Source organism: Pararge aegeria, chromosome 24, assembly GCF_905163445.1.
Source record: "Pararge aegeria chromosome 24, ilParAegt1.1, whole genome shotgun sequence".
NCBI lineage: Eukaryota > Metazoa > Arthropoda > Insecta > Lepidoptera > Nymphalidae > Pararge > Pararge aegeria.
Window position 1 is genome coordinate 8,826,629 of NC_053203.1, and position 20,288 is coordinate 8,846,916.

Consider the following 20,288-nt stretch of genomic DNA (forward strand, 5'->3'; position numbering starts at 1 on the left):
AGAACTAGAATTTGCAGAATTTACAGTAGGTACCTACCAGCCCAGAGTTAGGAAACCCCCGTGCGTCCGAAAGCATCATAAACAGTCGACCCTCGTTATTATCACTAACTTGTAATAATAATATTAAATAAATATAAAATACTTCGACAATTCAAATTTCGTCATCTAGCCCAAAGTAAGCGTAGCTTGTGTTATGGGAACAAAGATGATTGATCAATATTTGTGTGGGAATTTGTGGGAATCAAATCCACGGCCTAGGATTTAGACAGCAGGGTCGTTGCCCTCTGTGCCAATCGGCCGTCGTTATATAATAGTCGGTGCATCTGTGTTTAAAACCGTACCTCCTATGAGATAAGAGGTCTGTGCCCAGCAGTGGGTCGTAAATAGGCTGTGGATGATGAAGATGATGATCGATCGAGAGTCCTAACTTTAATAATCTATGTGCCAGAGCTATCAATCAGCGTTAAGTAGGTATGTGTGTTCTCGTAACAGAGAGGTCTATTCACAAAGCACTAGACGTCAACCTTTATCGAGGTTGATCGAGTGCACTCCGTCTACACGCTCCTGGCATACCTACCCAGATCAAAGTTGATTCTTTATAGATAAAAATACTTTTTGTTGCAATGGCGCTGTTTTCAGAGCGTCTAAAGGCGTGCCAGCATATCGGATGGCAAGCTAACTTGGTGCTGGAAATTGAGATGTCTGAAGAGCCAATGAAATTTTATATTATAGTGTCATTATCATCATAAACAACCAATAACCAATAACAGTCCACAGCTGGACTAAAGGCCTTTCCCAACGGGAGGATTTGTCCACAATCGCAGACGCGTTGGTGATCGCAGTAGACTGTCATCATCATCATCATCACTTCAACCGATTGAAGTCCACTGCTGGACTAAGGTCTTTTCTAGAGAGTTCCAAAATCCACGGTCCTGGGCCGCTTGCTTCCAGCGTCTCCCATCGACTCGTTTGATGTCGTCTGTCCACCTTGTTGGGGGCCGACCAACACTGCGTTTACCTGTGCGGGGTCGCCATTCCAAAACCTTGGAACCCCAACGTCCATCGGTTCTCCGAGCTATGTGCCCCGCCCATTTCCACTTCAGCTTAACTCTCTGAGCTATGTCGGTAACTCTGGTACTTCTACGGATCTCCTCATTTCTGATTTGATCCGGATCCGGAAGTCATCACTGGCAACACGCACTGTTCGAAGACTTTGGTCTTCAGGCACTGAGGGATTTTGGATCCCGAAGTTTCCCGAACGCTGCCCATCCAAGTTGGATTCCGCGGTTCACCTCTTTCTCAAAATTGGACCTACATAACTGGATCATTAGACTGTAGTAGTAGTTATAGTAGTGTTGTGTACCATCGCTTACTTTATTGTCCAAAAAACACTTATGTGCACGCGTAGTGTGTGTACTTATATCCACGCGTTAGAAGCCTTGTGTTAAAAAAACCTAAACTTAAACAGAGCAATACTACGCAGGTCAGAGTAAAACATTAAATCAATGACGGAGGTCATGTAAGAAAAACGTCCTAAAAATGGCCGCCCCGAGTCCATCAACCTATAAGCGTAGGTGTTAAGCCTCATGTGTCTATAAATACACCGGCAGCCACATCCTTCGGGCCGTACCACAGCAGTTCCGGCATGGCAGTAGCACTTCCTCGGACTAGCACTGTCACAAACCGAAAATTTCTCCTCAAGATGATTTTTCAACTTAAATAATAAATAAATAAATATACAACGACAATACACACATCGCCATCTAGTCCCAAAGTAAGCGTAGCTTGTGTCATGGGTACTAAGATAACTGATGAATATTTTTATAAATAATATACATAAATACTTAGAATATGCATATAAACATCCAGACACTGGAAAACATTAATGTTCTTCACACAAACATTTTCCAGTTGTCGGAATCGAACCCACAGCCTTGGACTCAGAAAGCAGGGTCGCTGCCCACTGCGCCAATCGGCCGTCAATTATGCACATAAACATTATTTAAATACTACGACACAGCTAAATTATTTGTATCAGAGACCAATCAAAGAAGACTTACTGTCCCGATTTAAAATCGAACAAAAACTATATAGGTACACAACTTGACCTGAATTTCACCATCATCATCATCATGCATCCATTACGGCTCAATACAAGGCACGGGTCTACCTCAGTGAATTAGAAAGGTTTAGGCCGTAGTCCACCAAGCCAAGTGCGGATTGTTAGACTTCACACGCACTTGAGATCATTATGGATAGCTCTCAGGCACGCATGCTTCTTTACAATCTTAATAAAACACCGAAATGTTACGAGGTACGTGCCGGGGATCAAACTCGTTCCCTTTGAAAGGGAACCTTTACCAGTGGGCTATTAGCACAACCTTCCGACCCGAATTTACGAGTACAAGATTGTGCAACGAAATGACAAACGTCAAAGAGTCTTATTATAGTACGGAATAATCGATTTATGATTATATTAATCAGATAGAAATATACACCAACTAGGTCATATCAAGACAAGGATCGGCAATGCGACGTCCTCGGCCGACCTTCGATCGCAGCGATGCTATTCCCAGCCGGCTCTGTTTGTACTGACACGAATGTCAAGTGGATTATCGACGAGTACGATGTTGAACGCACAAAAACGCTGTGGAACTAAGATTAGATAGATGAAACGTACCTGCTCGTAATTTAGCGCGTATAGTGAAACTGAAAGAAAATTGTCAGAGATAAAATTGATCTAATATTATATGCACAGTGTTTTTTTTAACATCGACAGCTTAGGAAACCCCCGACGCTAAAAAGACAAGGTTAAAAGTTTGAAGTGTCGGTCTGTGCCATCGTATTTTCGGATAGATGAAATGATTTTTTTTTTAATTTGAAAGCATTACCCTTAACCTTTATACCTTTTTTCTGCATACATTTGGTTTTATATAAATGGCGAAGCAAATGGTCTATCTCATGGTGACTGGAAAATCGACGTTTATAAAAAGGTCACAACTTAGCCGGGCATGAAAGGAACGCGTCCTGTAATTATACCGTAAAGCACGCCCTTCATACCGGAACACAGCATTGCAACAATGCTGCTTAGCGGCAGAAATAAGCAGTAACTAACGGCAAGCTCTCCCAAGATCACAAAAAGCTCCACCACTACTCCAATTATATATTTATTTTACGTAATATTTTTCTACCATCCTTCAGCGCATCCTTAGTTATTTTGGACATATCACAAGACGCGGAAATGAGAGTATTGAAATGTTGATAGTGGTTGGAAATGTAGAAGGCAAACGTCCCCGTGGCAGATCTCCAACCCGGTGGTCAGATCAACTAAGAGAAACTGGTGCCCGTACCTTCTATAAGGCAATACAAATGGTCAAATACAGAACCCGATGGAGAGAGATCATATATGACAAGATTACTCGCCATAGCAATGACCACGATCAGTCATGAGGAACCGACTAAAGAGAGATTATTTTTTTGTATCTAATTATACCGGTAGTCTTACGTTGGATCCGCTTAGAATATGAATATTAAATTCTAAGGTATAAATTGAGGCCGTACGTATTAATATCCTTATGTTAATAGATTATGTTTGTCCAATTGAATAACACGTTGCATATTATCATGATCTGCAACTAGATGATAACGCGAAGCGGAATAAATTAGATAATATTGTACATTGTGTTGTTGACATACACGGTATTATTTTTTTTTTTTTAATTTTTTTTTATTTATTAAGGCCCAAACAGTATACTTAATACTTAAAATTAGTACAAAGAAAATAACACATACACCAATTAAGTAGCCGCTAATAAATCTAACGAAATACATTAAAATTGACAGCAAACTTATAACATAATTATGGAACTTTAGAATATATATAAAACACATATTATTGACAGATAATGTAAATAAGGGAATACCCTTATTAACAATATCCATCCAATACAAGTGGATATGTGAGAACATAAGTAGAACTTTTACGTAGAACAATTAGAAGTTAGAATTTAGAATAAAGATGTTTTTTTAACTGAGCAAGAGTAAAAATTATAGTTTGTATCATGGTATTATTTATTGTATTGTATCTCATATAGAGAACCAGCGGTCCCCCGCGACTTTGTGAGCGTATAAAACAACTTTAAAAGATAGAATAGGTATATACTGTAGTAGTATTTTTTTTTCAACTTTTGAAAAGGAATAATTTCGTCGTTTGGGGTAATTTTGAGCGATTACGCATCGCATGTATCGCAGTTTTAAAAAAGGTTTTTTTCCGTTTTTGCAAGATTTCTCATTGACGATCTACTCCGTTTGGTCGTAGAATCATCTTTATAACCCATTACCGGCCCACTACAGAGCACGGGTCTCCCTCTCAGAATGAGAAAGGTCTAGTACGTATTCTTCCACACTAGTGCGAATTGGGGACTCGACACTCCCTTGAGAACATTATGGAGAACTCTCAGGCTTACAGGATTACTCACGATGTTTTCCTGTACAGTTAAAGCAAGTTCATTCTAATTACTTAAAATACACAAACTTAGTAACGTTAGAGGAGCATGCTGGGATTTAAACTTGGCCCCCGAAAGTTAAGTCGAAGACCTAGCCACTAGGTTATGACTGCTGGTCGTAGCGTGACTTTATATAATTTATGGATAGCCTTCCTCGAAAAATGGATTATCCAACACAAAAAGATTTTTCCAATTCGAACCAGATATTCCTGATATTAGCGCGATCAAACATACAAACTCCTCATTTTTACAATATTGGTATCGATAGTATTGTATTTCAGACTAATGAAAAATGAACTGAGGATAAGAAAAATAATTTAATCAGTTTATAGATTAATTATTGATAAGAGCGATAAACTTAAGGATAATATGTTTTGCCCTGATTTTTTTTTGATTGATTATCACCAATCCCCTTGATTTGGTTTGATTATTTAAGCAAGACCAGTTAAAGACTTAGGAATAAAATATGTGCAGAATATCTTCTATTTTATTGTAACAAGTTAGAGATGCAGTAATGCACTAGCAGGCGTTGATGTGGGCGACTAACCAAGTTATTTTACCTCAAATGCTATCACTATTTTGAGGTAACAATTACGATCTGTAGCGAAAAGCAATCTGAAATCTGATAATATATACCTACAATTGAAGAATAAAAATATTCCACGATTTTAGAGTGGCGAGAAACGAATCAGTACAGAGGCGGATTTTGGCGGCAATTCTAAGTTGTGCACTAGAAAGAAGATAATAATTCAGCATAAAGAAATTGAAAGTTGTCTAAAATTAGTATGAGAATACTCAGCCCTACAAATCAAAGAAATAAATTAGCCTTATAAAAACGAATTCAGACAAAGAATCGCTATGAAGTACCCTAAAATTGTAAAATTAATTCAGCTTACACAAATGGCATCGGAGCTTAAACTCAAGGGAACTGAGCCATCGAGTAGACTCAACCGGAATAGAACCAGATAAAGCATCTAGGCAAATCGCATTAGCTGGTAATCGATGCAACCTATGCATAACGCAACCACTCTAGTTTTATTACCGCTTCGCCATTACTCGATCTAGATGAAGCTTTTACAATTACAAGGGACTTGGAACGCGACTCTGCACTCGAATTTGTGCGCTTAGGAATCAAACATGGGATGATTCATTTGAATAAACATAAAAGCGAATAAATTAGTTGAATCTTATAACTGTTTGCAAACTTTCTCTTGAAATTTAATATACTATTGTGACGCACAATATATTGTGAAAAAATAATAGTCTGTGCGATTATTATATGACCTATTATTTGAACAGTTTGTGGATCACGGATGGATGTGGTCATGTTTCGACACAAGAGACTTTTATGATGACAATATAACTGATGTTAAAACATATCTGTGATGAAGACTGATTGAAACATAGCTAAGACCACTCCCGACTTATTAGTCGTTCCTTTGAAACAAAAAAACAAATCAAAATTTGTTCATCCGCGCGCACACACACACACACACACACACACACACACACACAAACATACACACACGCACACTAAACTGTGGCATGACTTTTGTATGATTGCAATCTTATTCTGTAGTTAAAATAGGTATAAAATTCGAATCAAAACCATCACCATAAATCTATTTATGGCTGACTGCTGGGAACGTACCTAAGAAATATTTGCCCTGGGACTCGAACCCAGATCCCGGTCGTCCACCTCTATACAAAACATTATAACAAATCTAGTTAGAAATATTAAATTGTATAACGTCTGTAATCACTAAAGGGTGGGTAGGTACAGTGAAGGTCCGAAACGAGGATTTCGTTCAATTAAATTTTAATTACAACTCGGCAAGGGTTCTGTATAAATTATACTCGTAAGTGTAATTTATGTCTGTTTATGTTCATTATTAATTATTTGTTAAATAAATAAACATTTAAACAACTTATAGAGTTTACATTTTTATGTAAGATAATATATTTTTTACCATACAGCTTAGCAATGATTGTAACTTTACTATAATAATTGCCCCTTAGCTTTGATTAACTGATAATAATAGAATAAATAACCAATAGCATCCACAAAAAAGCAGCGTGGTGGGTTACAGCTCTATAACACTCTTGGACTTAAAGCCTCTCCCAACGCGACGGTTTGCCCATAATCACCATGCTGCGCTGATAGATCGTAATAGTAGCACACGTAACTCTGCTGCCCGCTCTTCGTTATATTCCCATTTTTAGGTAATGCGGGAAGAGTAGGGGTTTTGACAAGTGAATGCTGATCTACCTGGTGATCAATACATCGGTGAATAAATAATTATACACAGTTCTTAAGTCCCTACATAGTCCGCCGAGTGATTCTGAGCTTTCTGATGAATAGGTTAGCGACCACGTTTCAAGGTATGGCGTAGACTACGTTAATCTGATCACATCGTGGCCATATCACATTTCACTCCGGTCGTGTCCGACTTATTTCAATTATACCACAAGGTCCGTATAATTTGAGACGTGACGGCATCGAACGAAGGATTCGCACGATGTATTAAATGCACTAGCTCCACTTCGTGTTACCACACCCACTTTAGCTAGGGGTCGTAAGCTATTGGTTTGTAGATGCCTTGGAAACCAGTTAAGAAATATTTTTTAATTTATTTTATTAATACTCTTTATTTGTACACCACACGCACCACATTCAGAAAAACAAAATCATTCCTAATACCTACTCTAGCGTAGACTATCTATAACATTTAGGAGCGCTATTTTATATCAAAGCGATCTTTAATTGGTTTCTTGCACTTTTCCAATGCTGCCTGCATATGTTAAAGAACGCAAGCCTGCGATCCCCATCTAGCCGCTAAGTGCGATTTCGAACTCGAACGGTCAATCAACCCAGTTTTCGTACTTATAAGGAAATCACTCGTTACCCCGCTAATGGTATTTATTGTGAACATCTCTTATGGTGAACATTTTTTTTACGAACGAAACCGTTATTATTTTATTTTATTCTCAAATTTAAATTTCCTTCATTAACATCGGATCGTATATGTGATTTAATATAGTTATGTTTAAACATCCTAAGCTATCAAACAGTACAATTTTTCGTTTTGAAATCGGACTGCTAGTCTTTGATAAATGCGTTTAAACATTAAACAAACTTTGCCGCCTTATAATACTATATTAGCTGCATAGAAGATAATAATTACCCATTACTTCAAGAACAAATAAACAACACAGGCACTACAATAAAAAACCGTGCAATATGCTGTTTAGCTATACTTAATGATAGTGAATTGTACTGTTTACTAAACACAGTGCAATCATTGGTTGTGATTTGCTGTTTGTTGTTCTTTGAGGACTTACTTCCTCAATTTATAAAGATCATGCATTAGAGTAGAGTATTGTTAATTTCAAGTCATCCATAAAGTACGTTACACGTTAATGGGGAGGGAGGGTATCACCGAAGTGTGACATCGTGTGACATGGGGGGGTCAATACTTTTGTGACGTCACATGTTAAAATTTAAAATACTAAAATGCAAAGTTTGGATGTGAATTAAAAATTTTGATTTTATTAGATTATTATTTAATAAAAATAAGTAAAAAATGAAAATAGCTGTTTTCTCTCGATTATTTTTAAATACATACATAAATTTTAAAAATGTGTGACGTCACATCAGGAGGGGGGGGTTATAAATATGTGACAACCTGTGACAAGGACGGGGGGAGGGGTTCAAAAGTCCTAAAATTCGTGTGACGTACTTTATGGATGGCCCCAAACCAGTGGCGTTATTTTGATTTTTCTGTCCTCTGGTCGTCAAAACGTAAAGGCAATATAACAAAAATACAAATTCGTCAATCTTTCAATTTGAACCAAGTACTTTGGCATGTACCTAATGTGTTGTTTGAATTTAATAATATGCTGCAGTAATATTATAATGCAAAAATCTTATTGTTAGTTTATTTATTGCTAATTCTTACAAAAGCTTCTTGGGTGGGGGTAAATTTTTCTGGTAATTTGCGATTGTACGTTGTGAAGTAAACATCTGAGGATGCTCAGTGCGGTATCGATATCTGGTAGACCGAAGAATTTATAATAATTAATCAAAGACCAATTGAATAAGAAAAAAGAAAAAAATACAGTTTCATTAATTAAATTACCTGGAAGAGAACGCTATGTAGCGGGCGCGTAATTGTATTCGATGTATTATATAATTTTTGTGATGGACAATTGAAGTTTTTTTATTAATTCCTTAAAATTGTATTTAATTAACGAAATTTAGTAATTTATTCTTCTTATTAAGTACTCCAATAATAATAATGGTGATAGAATATGAATACAGAAAAAAGAAGTAAAGAATGTTATTCTTGGATGGGGTATAAAGGCGTGAGAAAGCGTCATACCGTTTGGCGTGACGGCATAAGCGTTGGTATTACTCCCAAGGTAATAGATGTTTCGCATCAAAAAGTATGAGTTATAAGATAGTTTGCGCGAGATAAAGACGTTACTTCGCTTGAGAGTAAGACATCATTTTTCGTTTGCACTGAACACTGTGGTAAGTAGTGTTGCCCAAATGCAAGAACAAGACGAGACTTAGCCAGTCTTGGTCTTGGTCTTGCGCCAATACACCTGGTCTTGGTCTTGGTCTTGGTCTTGCGCTCCCAGTCTTGGTCTTGGTCTTGGTCTTGCAGCAAGAGTCTTGCAAGTCTTGCAATTACCTATTAGTCTATTACTATTTATTAAAGTTTACTTTAAATCTTAGAAAAATGTATTAGAATTGGAACATTGTGAGCTTGAATTAACATAGCCATAGTAAAGATCAAGCAGATTAATAAATAACTGAAGATTTGATAAGAAATTCGAAAAATCAACTGACCTATATGTCGTTTTCCATGGAAGTAACTGTTTCTTAATAAACATTTATGATTTATAAGCTTACATTTGCTAAAACATGTAAAAAAACAAATTAATTACAATAACTTGACTGTATTTTAAAGAACAATACTTATCTGTCTAGAAAGAGATTGAACCCTCAACTTATAAGAAATTTAATAAAAGAGTTTTACGATTTATCATTTATTTGAATAAAGCTGAAGAGTTCGTTTGTATGTTTGATGACAGAAGTTTTAAAATAAATAAATAAATCCTGAACGTCACTATACCTCCAAAGTTACTATTCCTCGTGGACGAAGTCGCGGGCACAGCTAGTAAATACTTACTCTCATCATCTCTCTCAGAGATATTCGAACACTTTTTTGCTATTTTTTCTTGTAAAAACTTAAGAAATATAATGACTAAATGTACAATAATAGTACCTAAGTAATTAGTTTAAAACCATATAAGTAATCAATATTATAATTACTTACTAGAATGAATTATTATGACATCTACTACCTATCCTCACCATTTTATCCTAATCATAATACTACTTGCGTGATCAGTATAATGTATTCATTTTCATTCTAAGCACTCTGAAACTTATTTATTCTTTGGAACACCTGTAGGTACTCTTAAAATTCGAAATTATTTTGCATGAATAGTGTCAAATGTTATGATTTCGGCGCGGCGGCAACGATTGTTTTAGATTTCAAAAGAAGCCGCCGGCGCGTGTATCATAACCATGTACTTCCGAAAAGCGGCAAATTTCTTTGAGAAGTAAGTACAAAACCTTTGATGCCGCATTATCAAAGTGCCGATGGTTAAAACATAACTATGCATGCACTCAGTTTGATTTTAATAGATATTTTTTTATTCGCTATGTTTATGGTATTAGTCGTAATGCGCATAGGTCCAGTTTTTCATATTCTTTGATATAGTTTTTTGCGTCTCATAGAATTCCTAAGCGTACCTACCTATACACCGAACTGTTACACCTAACTACTCCGTGAAATAGCGCTAAGTCCTAGCTGCAAGACGCAAGAGTCTTGCAGGCTATGTCTTGTTCTTGCTCAAGTCTTGCACGGTCAGTCTTGGTCTTGGTCTTGCTAAAAATACGCGGTCTTGTTCTTGGTCTTGGTCTTGCAAAAACGCAAGAACAAGACCAAGACTGCAAGACCAAGACTGAATTTGGGCAACACTAGTGGTAAGCGCTTGACAGGAACGATCTATCACCGGCGGCGGATAAGTAAACGATCGCCAGGTAACTAGGTCCTAGGTAGGAGTTATCAGCTTGACGGCGAGCTTAATGACTTGGTTGTTTGGAAGCATCCGGCTCCGGTTTCATCTCTCACAAGATGGGAAAATGAACGTTTATTTATGAACGTTCAAGTGGCAACTGGCAAAATGGACGGATAAAAGAAGAGTAGGTACTCGCCCGAAATACCAATGTACAAGATAGACGAAGAGTGGATAAGTTAAGATATGAGTGTATAAGTGAAAATATAAAAGAAGAAGAGCTGTTATATGCTGGTATTTAATGCGAGGGGAAGTAAATTATGTAACCATAATCCGACAGATTGCATTGCTCACAGAGGCACGGAGAAAAAACAAAGGAAAATTTTGAATAGCTGGTCACAAATCCGTTTAATAACTAAATCACCGCTTGGATGTGCGGAACTGAACCACACAATCCTCATAGCTAAAAAAAATCGGCTTGAAACAAACCGGTAAAACCAGTTGTATTTGCACGCAAAAGGTTTCATACTAGGGTGCAATATGAAATACCTCATTATAATTGGCGTTATTAAGATTGAGCAAAACACAAAATAAAGACGATGAACGGTTGTAGTTTTAGGACTGCGGCTTCACTATCGGGGGTTTGATTCAAACCCCAGCACGCACCTCTAACTTTTCTGATAGTTTAGGACTGCGGCTTCACTATCGGGGGTTTGATTCAAACCCCAGCTTTTGATTCAAACCTCTAACTTTTCTAAGTTACGCGCGCTTTAAGCAATTAAATATCACTTGCTTTTTAACTGTAAAAGATGTTTCCTTTGTACCCGTGGCGTGCATAGAGGGTATGCACATGGTATGCAGATAAAATTAAACGAAGAAAAGCTCCAGTACGAGTTATAAATACTTAAGGGTAGGCTTTTTATAACTCTTACAATGACTATCCTTAAGTTTTATAATTCGTACTGGTGATTCTCTTCATTTTATGTCATCTGCATACCCTGTGCATACCTACCCTCTATGCACGCGACTGACTGAATCGTCAATAGTCCCTCCCCTATGCTGCCTTTAAACTCAAAATATATACTAATGTCAGGTTTGGGTAAATAGTAAAAATCTTCAGGCGCCTTTGATTTTCTTAACAAACAAGGATACAATATACTTTATTTTTATCCACCCTATTTTTATAAACTCGACGCCGCATGGCCTCGAGGACTGGAGGCCCTATGTACTTCCGATTGGTTTAGCCCAAACGAAGAAGATCCGAATGCCTTCCATTTTATCAGACCGAGCCACAGTATCACGTTAACCGGTGTGTACAGCAGTTATAGTAAACTTAAAGCAGCTATAGGAGTTAGGTACGATTTTTAATTGATGGTAAAATTCTCAACTTAGTTGCTGCTGTAACCACGTAAGGCCGGAAATTAAAATAATTTGTGGGTACCTATACAATGGATTTCTTGTTTTAATAATTCTCTTGTATAAAGGTCTGAAGGGCATCACTTCCCGAGTTTATTAGGGATCATCTTTTATTACGACCATCGTTATAAACTTTATAGACGTCGTTATAGCGATTTATGGAAAGGGCCGTTAATGTAATAATATTTATTTGGCGAGTTGTCTTCACCATATTTGCCATTTATCTAATGTATACAGCTTCCAGCATTTTCTTTAACAGTTGTGGAGTGGAGTTTTGGTAGACAGAGCTGGTCGTCTGGGGAAGTTGCATCATTTCATGCTTATGAATGTATTTTTGTCCTAATTAACTCAAAACGTATTTCCGCCAGCAAAAATAAGGTCCGAGAGTTTGAGCAAGTAAACATTAAATTCGAGTACCGAATATTTAAAGCTAAACCTAGCAGCTGACTGTTGCTAGGCTTTTGATAAGCTATTGAAAAAACTAATTCCTCTTTAGCTAATAACTTTTAACTAATTAGGCTTTGCTTTACTTCGTTCTTCACGGATTTCCCCAAAAACCCCTTACGCTGACAGAGGCATGCTCACCGATCGACACCGGCTGATTTAAATATAGAAACCTGGTATTAATTATTCCAGAGTTGCGCTGTGACTCACGCGGCATAAGTGAACTTATAAACTATTTTACAATATTTACATTTCAATCTATAACTTCTGTTTACAATTCATGGTTCAATACCGACAGATTGAGAAGTAAAGGGATAAGTTAGGTACAATAAATTATTCCATTAACACATGAAATAATAATATATAACACGTTATATGATTTTAAAGGATTCCATAACATTGGTTTATTAGTTTATGTGTGTGATGAGAATTAAATTAAATTTAACAATTTTATATTGTACAAATTACCTACGCCCAGGAAGACTAGGTACAATCTTTGTAGGCATATTCTGTAATTTTATGATTACAAATTCCACCCGTAGTTTACTAAAAGTGCATGGCAATAAATTAAATACCAATTTTACAATAAAAATAATATATACTCTAGTTTATAAGAACGGCAAAATTTAAACCACTATCCGGGCAAGTGTATTGAAAATTTAATTTAAAATGTCGGCAGAGGTCACATGTTATATTTTTAAAATCGTCTTGTAGAATGAAAATATAATAAGAAGCCAACCTAACATCCCTTAGCACCGAACTTGACCCAGATAGACGCTGCATGTTTGATCGAAGCTGATTAAGAAATGGGGTTACTTCTATGTACTTACGTAAGCATGTTAGTGGAAACCTTTAGTTAATAGCTCTTTTGTATGGCATCAATAAAATCTCAAAGGAAACTGTCATCTAAGCAAAACTGAGGAGTAACCGATAAGTCAAAATATAATATTTATTCATACAAATATGTTCGCATCAAAAGTGCCATAGATGGCACTTTTGATGCGAACATTACATAAAAATGTGTACATTGTAGTGATATGATGGCGATAACTAAGTTTGTGCACACAAAGTAAAGCTTTAACTGCACAGAATACAACGCCCCGGACTAGAAAGCCCACAATAAACTTAGCCGGGTGTTCGTTTTGTTATCACCATCTCACATTGTCATTTAAAACTACTTAAAAGCAACTTGGTTAGAGCAATAATTCACACCCAAGCTTTTTTATTTTTTACGTATTCCTTTATTTGTATACTATAATCATCATCATAATGGGTTGATCATTACGGGCCAACTACAGGGCACGGATCTCTTCCTACTATGAGAAGGGGTTAAGGCTATAGTTCACCACGCTGGCCCTGTGCGGATTGGTGGACTCCACACATCTTTGAGAACTTAATGTAGAACTCTCTGGCATGGAGGTTTCCTCACGATGTTTGCCTTCACCGTTGAAGCAAGTGATATTTTTTATTACGCAAAAGGCACATAGCTTAATAGAAAAAAAGATAAGATTTTAGCGCTTTATTTTTTCCAATGATACACCATGAACTTCGTTCGAGTCGCAGATATTATTGTGTAACATCGGCATCCCGCAAAGCAAAGCCTGCTGCCATCAAATATTTATAAAAAACTCACAAAAGTTTACGAGATACGCCAAATGGTACCTTACCGGGGCCGAGATGGTAATAGCCCAGCACATCCGCCCACTTTCGTAATTAAAAAGCCTCAAATTGTATCACATCGCTTTAGGTTTAGAACCTTTTCCGTATCGATCGGGGTTCGTCAACCCCCCGAGCCTCTCGTAACGAATAACGACATGGAATTACAAAAGCACGAAAATTAAATTGCACAAGGCTCGTTATAAATGATCAGCTATTCAAGCGGGCTATTTACTTCGGATTTATTTTAAGTAGCTCTCCCAGCGACTTTTTTTTATTTTTAAAGACTAATATTTCTTTATTCAAATATGCTACGTGGGTTCCAAACGCGCCCTGGTCTAAAAAGAAGCCCACCACATACTTAGCTGAGTTTTTTTTTTAATAGGAAACAAAAATGTTTTTACCGGGAAATTGGTTTTCCGGGATATAAGGTTCTTCAGCTCTAACTATTTTTGTGGAAAAGTCTTGATTCTTTGTTTCCGTCTATGCGTGTACAAAACAAAAGAAAAGAGTTCAAAAATAGAGGATGAGGAATAGCTTGCATTGGTATTGTAGCCAAACCAAGGAGACATAATCTTTCACATTTTTAAAATTAACAAAGGAAATTATAACATATTAAACTTCTTAAGCCGCGCTAAGCAATTTTTGGTTATGGGAAAGCTTATAAACTTATAGATCCGCGTCACCGATGTCCTCGACATGCTCGGGACGTATCGCATTAGACTAGCGACGCGTAGTATAGCGGTACGGTTCTACGGGTCTTTCAAACGCCTGCACCAGGTCGCGTCAAAGTGCAACTGTGTGAAAGCTCCTAACCCGGCGAAGTAGTCTGACATTGTATCCTCATAAATACTGAGTCACGGACTATTTGAGCTGTCGCTAATTGCTTTTTGATGAGCGACGTGTGAGCAACACGGATAATTACGCGGGCATTAATGCTGAGCCCGCTCCCATAAAAATCTCTATTTTAAGAAAGGTAATTAATGCCGGAGATAAAGAAAGAAAATCCATTAGGGATGAAAACACGATTAAAAGCAGTGAAATCGTTTTGCCGCCGTTACACCGTTTTTAAAATCATAATCATCATTATTATTTCAATCGATAGACGCACACTGTTGCATATTCTGCTTTTGTAGGGAGTTTGAAAATCCACGGTCCTGGGCCGCTTGTTTTCAGCGGCACCCAGCAACTCGTTTGATTTCGTCCGTCTACCTCGTGGGACGCCGACGGTACGTTTACGTGCGGGTCACCATTCCAGTACCTTGGGACCCCATTGTCCACCAGTTCTTCGAGCTATGTGCCCGCCAATTGCCTCTTCAGCTTCGCAACTAGCAAATTTTATTTTTGCTCTTTCTGCCTTAATAGCGTAGGCTTAGATATTGCTACAAAGAATCTTATTAGTAGACACTTCAAGTCTATAATTGCGCACAACGTAACGTTTAGGTATTTAGTTACATACGTAATACCTATGAAACAAAAGAGTTATTCCGAGAACAGTTATAATTCGAAATGTTTCTGGATCGTTTCTTTTGTTTATGATTTCCGAGTAAAGAGGGTGCTAGGCCTCAGATAAGTGGTATAAAAGCGGGCGATACAACTTCTAAGCGAAACAAGTGATCAAGTAAGAAACCTAATGACCTCGCCTTCTACTCTGGAATATGATTGACCAACGATTGGAGCTATTGAAGAGCTGATTAAAGTCTTACAAGAGTCATCAGGTGTTCTTATTTCGAATCTTTGAACTTAGGCACATCACCGTACGCTTTAAGGCTATCGATAACAAGGCACTAAATTCTACATAATACACTTTTTGCTGCTTGTTACTACATTTGTTTTCTAAAACTTTACTTTAACTTTTGAAAACATTGTACTTAGGAAAGATTTTAATTTTTTTTATTTTTCGGCCTTATATTGCACTTGTGAGACCTACGTCCAGCAATGTACTCGTACGTCTATCGGGTGAAATGATGTTAGGATATTGTACATGTGTGGTAATGGTACCCTACTAATACTATTCTATCTAAATATTTTTGTGTAAATAAATAGGTAGGTCCCATTGTGCTACAATTATAATATATTTTTACAAAAATTAATTAAAATACTATCTCAGTAATGTTATAGAAAATTAAACAGGACCTATGAAAGAGCCTAGCATCACCGAATTAAAAAAAGGCGCTGAAATCGGTATACAAACGCTAGACGCAACGAAACCACCTTCCGTCTTTACAGTCCGTTAGTGAAGAATAGCTAAACAACTCTGACAATTTTGACATAGACATAAGCTTCTTTGTCTAGTAGCTCGGTACAAAGGCGATCTCGATAAATGCCACGCAGTCTATAGCGATACGGTTCGTTACATTTTCCGAGCATTTTCCGCGCGGTGACTGCGATTTTCCGATAACACCAGCCAGCCTATAGAGACGACTAGTTTGTGCCAAGCGTGTAAAGATATCTATTGAAATTGAAAATGTGAAAGGTCAACATATTTAGACGGGCAAATATTTCAGCATTTTTATTTTCACGCTATTTTGTTCGACCAGGTTTAGTCGTTGATTAAGCTGTTGAGACCGAATAGAAAAATCCTTCTACATGATAAGTTAAAAATAGATTAAGGGATAAGAATAGATTATTTATAGGGAGAGCTTTTAAACATTTATGATGTGCACCAATTTACTTTTCGGACAAGATGTCGTTTTCTAACAAAATAAGCGACAGTTGTCAACTAATCGCATAATTTGTAAGGGGATAACCGGTGGCCACCATCAAAGTTGATAAAACTGTTAGAAAAGTTAGTCAGTCGTGCAGCTGAATTTGGACTACTCCCTACAACGACAGAAAAAGTCATTTTCATTTTACATGTCTTTTAATCTGAACCATCTTTTCGTTTCTTTTTAGTGTAATATTTATTTTAAATTGATAAGAAAATAATGATAAAGAATATATAAAGAAATTCTCTTTTTATAGTGTTTGTTTATTACAATTGTATTTTTTATATTTTAAAAACATATTTTACACTAAATAGTTATGAAAAGATTGATGGCATAATAAGACAGGTAAGAAAAAAATGGAGCGTACTACCTACACTTTCGTAATTAAAAGTTATTTATTTGATGAACGCAGAAATATTGATTGGTGTAATACGAAGGAGCATTTCAAGGGTTATCGACTTAAATCTATGACGGAGCCGTGAAATGAATCACTAATGAAGTAACAGTACTTTGACGGTCACGGTGATCGATTTAGTATTCCTGTGGGCAAGGCTAAGTAATGCGGCCACGAGGTTGAAATAAGTAATGTACATTTAATTAAAATTTATTAATGTGGCAATGGGCGTAGTATATAGCTCAGAGAACAGACGGACGTTGGGGTCCCAAGGTGCTCGAATCTCGCACTGGTAAACGAAATCATGGTAGACCCGGACGAGGTGGACGAATGACACCAAACGGATCGCGAGCCGCTGGACCCAAGCGTCGAAACACCGAGGTATTTTGAACCGTCTACAAAAGACCTATTTACATTGGACGCCCATTGGTTGACATGATGATGACGATGATGAAGGCGAAATATTTGGCTACACAGTAAATTGTAATTATCTCGCTCTCAGTAGAATTTGAGACTAAAAATAAATAAAATTTGGTCCGTTTTAGTTTGAAGTTTGAAATATTCAGATAGTCGATAACGGTTCCACGTGCAAATCCCATAGTTACTGAATGTCGCCAATAGGTTAAGGATAATTGAATTATCACAGAAGAGTCGGTTAGATATCCTTAATTTATTTCATTAAATAATTACTCCATTCAAACAAAAGTCTAGCAGTCAAAAGTAAGATGGATGTGGTGTGTTCTTGACCCAGAAACAAATGCTGACGATTTTTTTTTCAGGAGATCGCTGCCCTTATTGGATATTTGCAGATTGTGTTTGAAAAGATGCCAAATGCTTTGAAATTTATGCACCACTTAACTAAGCATTACCAAAACCCTCGTTAGTCAGTACCGAATGCTTTTTATCAAAGAACTATCTTTTTCTGGATCGCAAATTTCAGTAACTCAACAACTCTTACGCTTACTGAATTACAGCCAATGCACATCATATACCAGAGAAACTAAAGCATGACATAATACAGGAGTTAGTTATATAACGGAGATGACTACTAAGATAGAATCAAAAGAATTTAGATAAGGCAGTGAAGGCACATAGTACATAAAAACCAAACCGTTCTAAGGGGTATATGACGTCAGCGAACTCCTCGAAGGCGGTAAAATGTACAATTGTAGAAAATATTGGTACAAATACCTTGTTGGGGTTATAAACGAACAAGTCAATTTTCGTAAGTTTATTTACACAAACACGGTATCGTCACGCGAAGGCCATGTAATAGGTCAACACGTTACTTTAACATGAGCTTTACGACTTACCCGATATCTTTTGCATTTAGTGTTCCAGTTATCAGAATTCCTACATTCAAGTGAATAAGTGAAGAACAGAGAATTTATTTTTAGGTCATTCGTGAATATACAACGAGTTCGACTTCTAAGGTTTCGATTATGAAGAAGTGGTTTAGTTATGATTATATAAGTTTAGATTATATTACTAAAAACAACTTCTACTTTCAGTCGACAGACAAACATGATGACAAGTCTGGATTTATAAAGACTGAAGACAACTTAAAACTGATTCTGCTGATAATTGAATATATTAAAGTTTATATGGCTGTCGTCAATAGGAATGTTCCTCTGCGATCTCCTCTGGCTTGGGGACCGAGGTCAATCCGTTTATCCTTGGAAGTTATATGTCCGTCCTTATTTTTTGAAACTTCGATAGCGCGTAGCAGGATCTTTTGCCGCCATCTAGTTAGCTAACGTGGGTACCGTCACAATATTGATCAGAGAGTAGCACAGCAGAACAAGTGCCTTCGCCTGATCGTAAGAGCCCGAGGTACGTCAGTAATGACGTCATACATCGTGATACCAAGACGCCCACCGTGGGGGAATACGACCTGTGTCTTTTGCGGCGCTACCAGCAGCGTGACCCAGCAGTCCTCCTGAAATGCGTCCACAATACGGAGTAATAGAAAGGGTACTCACCATCTGTGGGCGATGTGTACAGCTTCTTGCACAAGTCCTGAGGTCCACCGAGCGCGTTGATCTTGGCCATCCCCTCGGCGCCGCGAGTTTCCATAAGCTCGCGCAGCTGCCGAAGGGTGACGCCATATTGCGCCGGCCGCCCTTCCACCGTAGCCATGGTGCCGGGCTCGCGGCCGCCGCCCGCACCACGCCCTACCCTCTAGATCTGGAACAAACAACAGTCCTAATGTTAAATTGTGAAATTGTAACAGCAATCACCTCATCAATACATCTATATTCTATATTTATAAAAATGAGACAAACATGAGATTAACTTTTTTTTTTTTAAGTTCTTTAATACATTTTGTTTAGTTCTGACGGAAATAAAAATTTTGTTGCGTGAAATGCGTCAGTGTATGCGAAATTCCTAATAATACCGGTAAATTGATACCGCAGATACACATAAATCGCCCAAGTTATATGTTTCTCGGTAAACAAACCTCACATTGGCATTAGCGTGAAGCAATTATTTTACACGCCATAAATTATAACATTTGTATAAAGTTGCCAAATGTAGGCATTTCATATAAATTTGCTAATACCATTATTGTTATTTAGCGTGTAACTTACATGGAATTTGATAGAAGTCATGGGCAAGTGAGGAACATGGGCTATTTTTTTATCCCAGGAAAGCAAACAGTTCCAACCGGACTTGTAAAAACCAGTATTAAGATCGCGAGAGACAGCTCGTAGTTGATAAAACACACACGCCGATACAATTTTTTTCCATTGTGCGATCATATTAATAACTTAGATTATTCGTTATCATTAGGCGTAAGTTAAGCGCAAGCGTCCAAAATATGCGGAATTCATAGTATTTCTAACTCGTTACCACGTGCCTACATGCAAAGATATTCCACGAAGCGATAATTCTGGTATGATGCCCATTACGGAGTGGGTTCACTAAACTGTTACGAGTACATCGAGCTATTACTGCCGACTTAGCATAAACGACAAATAACAAAATTTACGAGAGAATGTTTATTCATAGGACATAATGTTTACCACCTTAAGATATCTAAGACGGCGAAGCTTGGTTTCATTTGCAGTC

General features: G+C 37.3%; 1 protein-coding gene across 11 annotated transcripts in view; it reads right to left on the reverse strand.

Annotated features, from left to right (window-relative positions):
* LOC120634427 (plasma membrane calcium-transporting ATPase 3) overlaps positions 1–20,288 on the reverse strand; it is a 281,705-nt gene that overhangs the window by 84,466 nt on the left and 176,951 nt on the right. For 8 of the 11 annotated variants that reach the window (XM_039904955.1, XM_039904960.1, XM_039904959.1 and 5 more), the window contains one exon: positions 19,199–19,403. In XM_039904955.1, the coding sequence (XP_039760889.1) occupies positions 19,199–19,355 (157 nt within the window). In that variant the 5' untranslated portion in view covers positions 19,356–19,403. Of the gene's footprint in view, positions 1–19,198; positions 19,404–20,288 lie in introns of those variants that run through there. The other 3 variants (XM_039904957.1, XM_039904962.1, XM_039904961.1) reach the window with 1 other exon arrangement.